The sequence below is a fragment of the Gracilinanus agilis genome, chromosome 2 (assembly GCF_016433145.1).
Source record: "Gracilinanus agilis isolate LMUSP501 chromosome 2, AgileGrace, whole genome shotgun sequence".
NCBI classification, from domain to species: Eukaryota; Metazoa; Chordata; class Mammalia; order Didelphimorphia; family Didelphidae; genus Gracilinanus; species Gracilinanus agilis.
The window spans coordinates 5,365,662-5,376,791 of NC_058131.1; the positions used below are offsets into that span (position 1 = coordinate 5,365,662).

The window sequence follows — 11,130 nt, forward strand, 5'->3', positions numbered from 1 at the left end:
GGGGAGCAGCAGCAGCAGCAGCAGCCACAGCAGCTGCAGCGGCGTCCGCGTCCGACCTGCCTTCACTGCGGGGCAACGAGGGGCTGCTACCCGGGCTTTCCTCGGTACGAGGCGACCCCTGGCGGGGAGTAGGGACGGCGGCGACACCAGGAGCGCCCGCGCCCGCCCCCGCCCGTGCAGTCCCCTGGCCTCCTCCTTGGGGTACCCCTCCCTGTGCTCTGGAGGGCGAGGGCGAGCCTCAGTTTACCGCTCCGTGAAAGAGGCCTTTCCTGCTGCTCCCGCTGCCTTCTCCCCGGCCCGGCTCGGGGTCCGCCCCCGCAAACCCCTGCTCCAGCTCGGCATTTCCCGAGCCCCAAGGAAGCTCCTCCAGCTCTGCGGAGGCCACCTCCGAGCCAGGACTCCCGGCTTCCTCCCCCAGTGCGAGGGGCCTGGAGAGGGGGTGCTTGAGGGAGGAGAAACCCGCCCCCCCCCGGAGACGTTGTCCCCTCTGAGGTCGGCCCTGTCCTGGGCGCGGGCTTTTGCGGGCTTCCCAGCCTCGACCGGCGGCTCCTGGCACTGCCCGGTACTGGCATCCGCGGCCCCTCCCCAGCGGCCAGTGCGGCCTCAGTGACTCGCCCAGGGTCTCACAGCTGGGACTCCCCGGCTCTGCCCCCAAAACAACCCCCTTCTTTTAATCACCCCGATTAAAGCTCTGCCCAATAGGCGTCCCGAGAACTTCCCGGTGCACAGAGCGCCGTTTGGCCTTACGGAGACTCAAGTCCTACTGGAGACCGGCCACTGCCTAGACACCCTGGCCAAGTCCTCTGTAGAAAAGGGGAGACAGCAGCATCCATGGGGGGGGGCACCGAGAAGCCCCCGGAGAGGTCTGCCCCGGGCCCAGCGGGACGCCGCCGAGCCCCGAGCTCCTTCCGGAATCTAACCCGGAGCCCTCAATGGACCGCTTTGTCAATGGGCTGATTTGAAATTCTGGAGGGGCCACGGGCCGGGGAAGGAATCCTTTTGTCTGGCAAAGGCCCCTTTTGTAAACCAAATCCTTCCCCCCCACCTCGGGCGGGGGGGGGTTCCCCCAGAGATGGGGGCAGGGGAAGGCTGGAGGGGGATGGGTGGAAGCCCCGGCACGCGCCATCTCCCACCCCAGAGCCCCCGGTCCGGCCTTCAAGGCTCTTTCCCGGCCTCCCGCGCAGAGATTCATACGGTGTCCGCAAACTGCGGGATCGGAGCCTAGGCATGCGCCTTCACTCCCCCAGCCTCAGTCTCCTCCGCGGTCAAATGGGAATAAAGCGGGGAGAGAGCCCAGGCGCGACTCCCCCAGACCCGGTCCGTTCTGCGTTCTCACAGGAGGTCCACCTCGGCTCTGCCCCTCCGGGTGACCTCTTGGGGACCTCAGTTTCCCCGCGGGTCCTTGGCTTCTTCCCTCCCCTCCCCTCCCCCCTCGGGAGGGCCGGCTCCGGCTGCTTCCTGGCCTCCCCTCCGGGCTTCCCCAATGGGCCGGATAACGATCGCACCTTACATTTGTAAATTGCGGAGGACAAAGCCCTTCCCCTCCCGCCGGATGTGGCCGCCGCTATGGACAGCCCGGTGGGGGCGGGGGAGGCTCCCGCCGGACTTTGGAATCCTAGAAGGGGGGCGGGGCCACCGCGGGCGCTCCCGACTCCCGGAGAATCGCGTCCGGGGGAAACTGAGGCAGAGCCCTGGGACCCGGGACCGCAGAGGCGATACTGGGTCAAGGGAAACTGTTGTACAAGGGCGCTCGATCCTTGGGTACCGTCGCCTTACAGGCGGGGAAACTGAGGCCCAAAGCCGGAGGCAGGACGCCGGCCTGCAGGCCAGGAGCGCTGGTGCGCTGGCCAGGGCTCTGCCTGCTGGAAACAGCTGTGTCTTACTGGAGAAAAGGGAGGCGCCCCCCTGGGCACCCCAAAGAGAGCCCCCCAGGGGAGGCTTTGTCTGCCTTTTGTTGTTTTTGATGGACCAGGGCAGCACAGACTGGGCGCCTCAGTGGGCAGAGAGCCAGGCCTGGAGGCAACAGGTCCTGGGTTCAAATCTGGCCCGGGTGACCTGGGCAGCTCAAGCTTTTAAAGAGAGCCGCATTTGCTACAGTTCTGGCTTCTGTGCATGTGCTTGGCCAGCTGAGCCCACCCAGGGGCTCCCCAGCAGGCTCGGGGCTCTCCCCTTGCCCATGCTGTGCCAGGGCCGGGGCCAGTGGGCAGCTCAGACACCTGGGAAAGGGCCTCCTCTGGCCTCCCCCGGCCTTTGCTGTCCCAGGCCCAGCAGAACCAGCACGCCCCTCCGTCCACCCCTGAGCCCTCTCCTGGCCCGGCACTCTCCGCTCTTTCCCAGCCTCTGGACCAGCCACCTGGAGCCTCAGCTTCCTCATCTGCCAGATGGAGTTACCCTGGACAGGCCAAACCTTCCTGCTTGCCTCAGTCTCCTCATCTGTCCAATGGGCTGGAGAAGGACCCCGCCAACAGAGAGGGGGGCTCTCCTCCCCCAGGTCAGCCCTGGGCCCAGGAGCAAAGTTCAGGGGAGCTGCCCAGGCCTTGGCTCCAGGGAGGGGAGTGGGTGAGTTCTTGTGCCCCCCCCAAGGCGTTTCTGTTTGGCCAAACTAGGCCTGGGTCCCCCTCCACACCTTCCATGGCCTGAAAGGATCCCCTCTCCCCCTTTTCCTGTGGAAGCTGCCACCTCCCCTAGGAAGCCCTCCAGGATCCAGAGCCTCTGGCACCTGCTTTTCATTGTCCCACCGCCCTGGGGCTTCCTTTCAAAGACTGTTTAAAAGTCCCCCTAGCCCTGCAGCCTCTGTTTTTTCTCCAGGGCCAGCCAGTGTTCTGTCTATGGGCTGGGAGGCTGAGGAGCCGAGTTCCAGTCCAGCTCTTGGCTAAGTCTTGCCTCCCCCCTCGGGGTGGGAAGAGATGAGCTCAGAGGTCCCAAATCTCCAATTCTCAGATCTCAGTGGAGTTGGCACCTTTATGTTGCCCCCCCCCCAGTACCCACCCCCAGGGCTGGCTCAGGAGAGAGACTGACGTTTCTGTAGTTTTATAAAGATGGGGAAGGAAGGAAGGACGGAATGAGTGGTGTTAGCAAGCGAATAAATGAATGAATGAATGAGTGAATGAATGAATGAGTGGTATTAACAAGGGAATAAATGAAAGAATGAAGGAATGAATGAATGAGTGGTGTTAGCAAGGGAAGGAAGAAAGGAAGGAAGGAAGAAAAGAAGGAAGGAAGGAAGGAGTGGTGTTAGCTTGGGAATGAATGAATGAATCAGTGAATGAATGAATGAGTGGTATTAACAAGGGAATAAATGAAAGAATGAAGGAATGAATGAATGAGTGGTGTTAGCAAGGGAAGGAAGGAAGGAAGGAGTGGTGTTAGCTTGGGAATGAAGGAATGAATGAGTGGTGTTAGCATGAGAATGAGTGAAGGAATGAATGAATGAGTGGTATTAGCTTAGGAATGAATGAATGAATGAATGAATGAATAGTGTTAACTTGGGAAAGGAGCCCGAGGACTCTTCAGAGGGAAATGACAAATGCTGACCGGGTCACAGGGAGTTGAGAGCAGAACAGAGGGAGGTCTGGGACTAGGCAGCTTTTGCTGCTTTTCCCTCCGGCCTCAGACTCCATCCTGTGTATTGGTTCTAAGGCAGAAGAGTCAGGGCTGGGCAGTGCGGTTAGGTGACTTTCCCAGGGTCACACAGCTGGCAAGTGGGGCGCGGGGGACGCTGCTCTTTTCTCTGGCGTGTCCCAGCGGTATGGTCGCCGGGAGACTCTCCTCCGCCCCCTTTTCCTTCAAAGTCAGAGAGCCTCGATGCTGCAGCCTTGATTTCCCCTGCGGGCCTTTGGACAGGGTTTGGGGCCTTTAAAAGCACTCTGCGCAGAAGCTGGGCCGGCTTGGGCCAGCGGAGTCCGGCCTTCCCAGCATCCCCAGGAAGCGAGCAGGCTTCCGCCCCTGACACCGGCAGGCTGTCCCGGCCAGTGGTCCAGCGGCCTCTTATCTCCAGCTGGCAAATCCCGTGGCAGCTTCCACAGAACTGGGGATCCTTCCCCAAAGCCCCCCCAGAGGCCCCGCCTCCTCCCCGGATCCGCATCCCCACCACACACCTCCCACCGCCCCAGGGTTGCCCTAGCTTTGCGCTGGCCTTGTCCGTTTCACCTCTAATCAATTTCAGCTCGCCTCCAGCTCTTGTGGGTTTCACCTCTGTTGATTTCACCCGGGGCAGCTGTGCACAGCCCGCCCTCAGGTTCGGCTCTGCTCCCCCATTTCATGCCCCACCCCTTTGTGCTGCCTCCCAAAGCCAGCACTTTCTCCCTCAGCTCTCTGGGCTAATGGAGGGGCTCCACCCAGTTCAGACCCTCCTCCGCCCCTTGCACTGGCTGCTGGGGGTCTGGCTGGTGGTCTGTATGCCCCTGTTCGGCCCCCTCCCCAAAGCAGCTCCTCCAGTTTCCCAGGCTCCCTTCTTTGGGGTGGGGTTAGGGGGCTCTGCTGGGCTGTAAGAAACCAGTCAGTTCCTCCTGAGAGTGCCGGACCAGGGAGGAGGGCTGCGACTGCCCTACAGAGTTGGGCGGCATCTGCACAGAAGGGCCGGGGGACAGAGACAATGGATGGTGCCAGCCCCAGCAAGGAGGGAGAGGAGCCAGACGGGGCCCCACCGAGCGGGCAGTTCAAGGAGGTGCTGAGCAAGGGCCACCAGAGGGCCAGAAGGAGAGGCAAGACAGAGCGGAGCCATGAAAACCCAGAAAGGAGCCCAAATCTAGGCACAGAGGGGCAGGGAGATGAGGATGGAGAAAAGGCCATAGAGGTCATGGAGGGGCAGCTGGGGGGCTTTGTGGATAGAGAGCTAGACTTGGAGATGGAGGTCCTGGGTTCAAGTGTGGCCTTAGACACTTCCTAGCTGAATGACCCTGGGCAAGTCCCTTAACCCCCATGGCCCAGCCCTTCCCACCACTCTTCTGCTTTGGAACCAATACTTAGTATGGATTCTAAGACAGAAAATAAGGGGAACAGGCTGGGGCGCTTTGGGGAGAGAAGTTTCAGGAGAGAGCATCAGCGGATGAAGCCACACTGCCCAGGGGGAGGCATTGAGTGTAAATGGCTTTCCCTAGTCATTCTACTATGAAAGGGAAAAGGGGCAGAGAAGGCAGTGAACAGAGCCATGAGCAGCAGCTTGCCTGGGGCTCAGCTCTGACAGTCAGTAGTGGGCACAGATGAGTAGAAGGTGGGCACAGAGGTGTCCCTGGGCTGGCTTGGAAAGGAGTGAGTGGAGGGCAGGGAGGGGGACAGCTCTCCAGGCTGGAGAATGGTCATCAAGGATGCCGGAGCTTCAAGAAGGAGGGGGAGGCAGGGGACAGCTTCTCAGTAAAAAAATAAAGTACTTTTAGCTCTCCGAGTGTCTTAGGTGCAGATCCATGATTGGTAGGTGCTTAGTAAACAAACCATTTATTAGAAAATTCATTAGCCACCCCGAGTTTCACTGGATTCTGGAGTACTTCAGTTTCCCCTCCTCCCCCCTGTAATTCTAGCCCTCTGGACCTCTCACCCAGAATGTTACCAGACAGTTTGTTGTCCCAGACATGTCTCTCATCCACCTCTCACAAAACTCCCCAAATCTTCCTGAGCACAGGTCTGGCAATGGCACTCCCCTGCTCAAGATCCTTTAGGGGCTCCCTAGTGCTTCCAGAATCAACAAGTAGCTCTAGCAGATCTTTGCCCTTCAGTATCTGCCATCCTGCCTGGTTTCATCACTCATCCCAACACCCTGGGGCAAAGCCTCCTTACTCTTTCCTCTCCCAGTTCTGGGTGCGGATCCAGGCGTGCTACTAGGTTCACACCTCCAGTGAGGGGAGGTCTTGTTTGGGGGTGGGGGTGGAGAAAGGAGGTGGGGGGCCAGAAAAAGATTGTCATTGATTGAAAAGAACAACATTGAATTTAAAAAGAAGCCCCGGTGACCCTGAGTAAAGGGCCTGAGCTCTCTGGGGTGATTCCCGGCCCCCTGGCAAAGCCCTTTGGACCCTCGGGGGTTGTTCCCTCAGCCTGGGGCAGAGCTGAGCTGCTGGAGGGACATGCAAGGTTAGAGGAAGCCTGGCACTTGCTCCCGGGGCTCCCAGCACCGCAGACACAGAAAATGTTTCTTGTAAGCTTGGTGCTCTCCTGCCTCAGTCTCCTCATCTGTAAAATGGCCAGCTCCAAAGCCGGGATCCTCCCAGGGGCCCACAGGGAAGGCCATGGGGCCGAGCCAGGGCTTACACCGTCCCGCAGGCTTCTTGGTTACAGGGGAATCTTGGGAAGACCTGTAAAAACCACTGTCTCCATGTTGTTTCTAGTGAATTCTAGATGAAGAAGAAAATGGGGGAGGGGGACGAGAGGTCCTGCTCAGCCAGGACACACTGGAGGACTTCCTGAAGGAGGCGCTTTCTTCTTGACTTGCTTTAACTCAGCAGCCCACACTGAAGCAGAGCCCTCCCATTTCAGGAAAGAGGCACCAGGAGGACCCAATCCCTCTCTGAACCTCAAGTCAGAAGCCCAGGCACGAATAGGAGCCACACTGGGGGACAGAAGAGGGTCAGACAAGAGACTGGCCCAGCGTCATGCTTCTAGGAAGCGTTTGAGGTCAGATTTGAACCCAGGACCTCCGGTCTCCAGGGCCGGCTCTCTGTCCACCAGGCCAGCAGCTGCCCCCATAGGCTCCTTTTTCACGTCCTCAGCGGCATGGAGGGAGAAGCCTGGAGTTTGGGGCCATTTTTTGGCGGTGCTGCTTCGGGGGTGCCTGGGCAGAATCTCGGGGAGCCCCCGACACCCCTCCATCCTTCAGGGCTCGTCTCAAAGGCCAACAATGGATTCATTTAGTTGACATCGATGGGCCGGGCGGGTCTCCAGCAGCTAAAGGGAAGCCCTTCCCACGCCGAGGCGCACAATCCTAGACCCTTATACCCATTGCCAGATGAGAAAACTGAGCCTGAGCGGGGTGAGCTGATCCCCGGGGCGTGGCCAGCCCGCGGAGGTGGAGCAGGAAGGAGGAGCCCGGCGGGCCCAGAAGACAGCTTCTACGGAGTTGTCCAGCTAGAGAGGCCGCCAGGAACATGGCCGCTCCTGGGGGAGGGGCTCAGTCTCACATCTCCTCGCTGTGACCTTCCTGGGACCGGCTGGGGCTCTGAGTTCGGGGCCCTCCCAGCCCTTCGGGGTCTATTGTGCGGTTCCAGGTTCCAGGGAGCCCGCTGCAGAGGTCCGGGGAGGATTCGAATCCGTAACAACGGGGTGGCTGATGGCTGCGCCAGCTCTGGCCTTCGTCCTCTCCCTGCAGACCTCCAGGCTTGGCGCTGTCTTTGCCAGCTCCACTCAGGGACCAGCCTTGGCTCCCAGGGCCCTTCCCTGTGCGGGAGGAGGGCGCGCGGGCTGGGGAAGGGTCAGAAGAGCTGCGCAGGGGAGGCCGGAGGGCCAGCGCTAGGCGGCGTGTCCCGGCGCCTGTTTGATGACAGACAAGAATCCCGAGTCTGAGCTTCGTCCCTGGAAGGAGGGGCCGGATCGGAGGCCCGATCGGAGGCCGGATCAGAGCCCGGCGGCTTCCTGCCAGCTCCGGAGGGAGGGAGCCCTCAGAAGGCCTCGGCGTCCTCATCTGGAAAATGGGAATCACCCTCCCAGCGCGGGAGACGCCGCTGCTCCTCCCTTGGTCGCTTTCCCTGCTGGGCTCTGCTGGGACTCGGGGCGGAGGTTCTGAGGCCGGGGCAGGCGTCCCCCTCCCCCACCTGGGCTCTGCCCCGCCTGTGTCCTGCTTGCCTGCCTGCTCCGGCACACAGAGCCCAAGGCCTTCCCCATCTGTGATCCCCGTCTTATAATGCAAGTCATGGGGAGAGCCCAGGAGGGTCCTGGGTGCGGGTCTCCATCAGGGCTGGGCCAGGGTCTTAGCCGGACTGGAACCCAGGACCTCCTGCCCCAGGCCGGCTCTCTACCCACTTTGAGTCCCTGCCATCCTCTTCCACAATCGCAGAGCTGGATGGGATCGAGGGGCCCCCTCGTGCCCCTCCTTCGAGTGCCCCTCCTTCGGCTCCAGCCGCCATCTTCCCTTCCTGTTGACTATCTTTTTATTTTTTATTTTTTTAACCCTTAACTTCTGTGTATTGGCTCCTAGGTGGAAGAGTGGTAAGGGTGGGCAATGGGGGTCAAGTGACTCGCCCAGGGTCACACAGCTGGGAAGTGTCTGAGGCTGGATTTGAACCCAGGACCTCCCGTCTCTAGGCCTGACTCTCCATCCACTGAGCTACCCAGCTGACTTTCCACCCTCCTCGGCCCTCCCCTGAGCCAAGCCGGGACTCTCTCTCATTGGGTCCTCTGGGAGGGGACCCCCCCCCCGAGACTCCTCCTTCCAGGGTCTCCCTGGGGGCCCCCCAGTTTTCTTCTTGGAGCAGACGCCCCTCAGGGCCGGCCCTCCTTGGCCGAAGGTCCTTCCTGCTCCGCTGTTCCTCCTGCCCCAGGCAGGGGCTTCGGGGGTCCCATCTGCAGAGTCTCCCTGAAGGCCTCCCCCAAGGATGGGGAGCCGCAATGCCCATACAGCCGCCCCTCCCCCTGCCCCCTGCAGTGGTTGCCCCAGAAGGGAGGGGGGCTCCCTGGGGGGCTTCTCTGACGAGCTCTGGGGTCTCCCACTGCCGCTCCTTCCTGGGGACCAGAAGCCACTTGAAGGGCAGAGTGGGATCGTCGCCAGCTCAGAACCTGAATGAGCATCCTTGTACTTGGTGCCTCTGGAACCTCTTTAGGGTGGGCAGGGCTGGGGGCCCCGATCAGGGGCCGGGGTGACCCCTCCTTTCACAGAAGGGGGCCCGGCTGTGGGCAGACGGGCATTCTGGAGCAGAACTAGAACTCAGACCCGAAACTCCAGAGTGTGTCCAGTCATCCCATCCAGAGCTTGTCCGGACCTGACCTGATGGGGGCGCCTCATCCCCCCCCCAATTGGGCCGCGACAGAACTGAGAGCCTGCCTGGCGGCTTTGGATACAGTCCCGCACGCAGTAGGTGCTTCTAAAGGTTTGTGGGCCGACAGACTGCAAGGACAGCTGGAAACTGAGGCTGCCTGGGAGAGGCGGCTGAGCACCCCCCGCCCTTCCTCTCCATCCCTCCAACTCCCCCCCCCCCCAGTCTCCTTCCAATCTTAACAGACTCAAATCCAGGGCCCACCTCAGGCAGGAAGTGAGCCTCAGTGGTCCTAAGAGTCCAGTCCCCGCCCGCTCCGAGGATCCTCTCCAGGACCCCCTCTCTAGTGGGGGGGGAAGGGTAAGGGGGAGGTCCGTAGCATCTTCCCCAATTAGAATGTCAGCCCTGGAGGCCCGGAATTGCCCCCCCACATACACACCTTTCCTAGCCCTGAGCCTGCCCAAAGGAACAGCCTAAGCAGTGCTTAAGTTTGGTGCCTGCAGCAGATCACGAAATCCAGCCCTTCCTGCTAGACCCCGATTGCGGGCCGTTGAAGCCTGCACATCCCAGAGTCGGAGCCTCTTCCGGAGCGGCCCAAGGGGGTGGGGAAAGGCCCGACAGAAGTGCCTCCCCTGGTTCCAGCTTTGGGTCCCCAAAGCGGCAGCCGGCAGGGAGCTTCCTACAGGGACCCCCCAACACACTTTCCAGGACTCTTGGATATATTGCTTTCACCAGTTGGTTTCCTTTCTTTCTTCCCTTCCTTCCTTCCTTCTCTTCTTTCCTTCCTTCTCTTCTTCCCTTCCTTCTCTTTTTTCTTCCTTCCTTCCTTCCTTCCTTCCTTCCTTCCTTCCTTCCTCCCTTCCTTCCCTCCCTTCCTTCCTCCCTCCCTTCCTTCCTTCTCTTTTTTCTTCCTTCCTTCCTTCCTTGGCTGGGTCTGCCTCTTCCCTGTGTCCCGATGGGGACTTCAGTTCACCATCTGTTATACCATCATCCAGGACTCTTCAGGCAGTGAGTAAGGCTCGGAGTATTTCTGCCCTCTGGGGATCTCCATGGCATCAAGGGAGATACTGAGAGGCACCCAAGGCAGGGGCACCAGCAGGGAGCCTCGGTAACGTTTTCTTCTACCTCAGCTGTGAAGTACACACTCACCCAAACTAGTTTTATCCTCATTTACAAATAAGGAAAAGGAGGCTGCAAGGGGCCCAGTGACTGGCTTCCAACCCAGCCCTCAAGGAAATGTGGACACTAAAAGGGTTAAGGGCAGCTAGGTGGTCAGTGGCTATTGCCTTGGGTCTGGAGTCAGGAAGACCCGAATTTGAATATAGTCTCAGACATTTAGCAGTTCTGTGACCCTGGGCAAGTCACTTGACCCTGTTTGCCTCAGTTTCCTCATCTATAAAATGAGCTGGAAAAGAAAATGGCAAACCACTTTAGGATCTTTGCCAAGAAGACTCTAAAAGGCATCAGGAAGAGTAGGAAACTTCTGGAAAAAAGGACTAAAGGACAGCAGAAGGTATGGAAAAAATTCACTGACCAAGAACAACAACTCCCCTGAAAAGATCAGGGTGGTGTCTTCAGATGGAATTCAGAAGATCTGGATTCTAGTCCTGACCTAATCTACTTACTAGCTGTGTAAGTTTAGGCAAGTCATATATTGTGATTCTGGGCCTCAGTTTCCCTATCTATAAAATTGGAAAAATATTTGGACAAGGTAACTAGCCATTACCCCTAGGCAATGAAAGGCTTCTTCCAGTAGTTAAAAGTTCACGTTGTAAAAGATTAAATGGAAGGCAAAGTAGTAGGATATGAAATAAACCCACACAAATCGTCCCACTTTCTATATCTCACCAACAAAGTCTTCCAAAAAGATAGAGTAAGAGACACCCCATTTAAAATAACCATAAGTAAAACAAAACACCTGAGTGTATACCTGTCAAAACGAACTCAGCAACTACATGAACATAATTATAAAACATTTTTGTATACATAAAGTCATATTTAAATATTGGAGAAATAATCGTTGTTCATGGGTGGGCAGAGCCAACATAATTAAAATGACAATCCCACGTGAATTAATCTACACATTCAATGCCATTTCAATTAAGTTACCAAAAAATCATTTTATTAAACTAGAAAAAATAACAAAGTTCATTTGGAAGAACAAAAGGTCAAGAATATCAAAGGAATTAATAAAAAAAAATGTAAAAGAGGCAAACTAGCAGTACCAGATCTTATA

At 58.3% G+C, this 11,130-nt stretch overlaps 1 protein-coding gene across 1 annotated transcript in view; it reads right to left on the reverse strand.

Moving 5' to 3' along the window:
- Positions 1–342, reverse strand: part of MYCN (MYCN proto-oncogene, bHLH transcription factor) — a 3,586-nt gene extending 3,244 nt beyond the window's left edge. Inside the window, exon 1 of the mRNA XM_044659245.1 lies at positions 248–342. Coding sequence (XP_044515180.1) covers positions 248–342 — 95 coding nt within the window. The remainder of the gene's footprint in view (positions 1–247) is intronic.
- Positions 343–11,130: the final 10,788 nt, after the last annotated feature.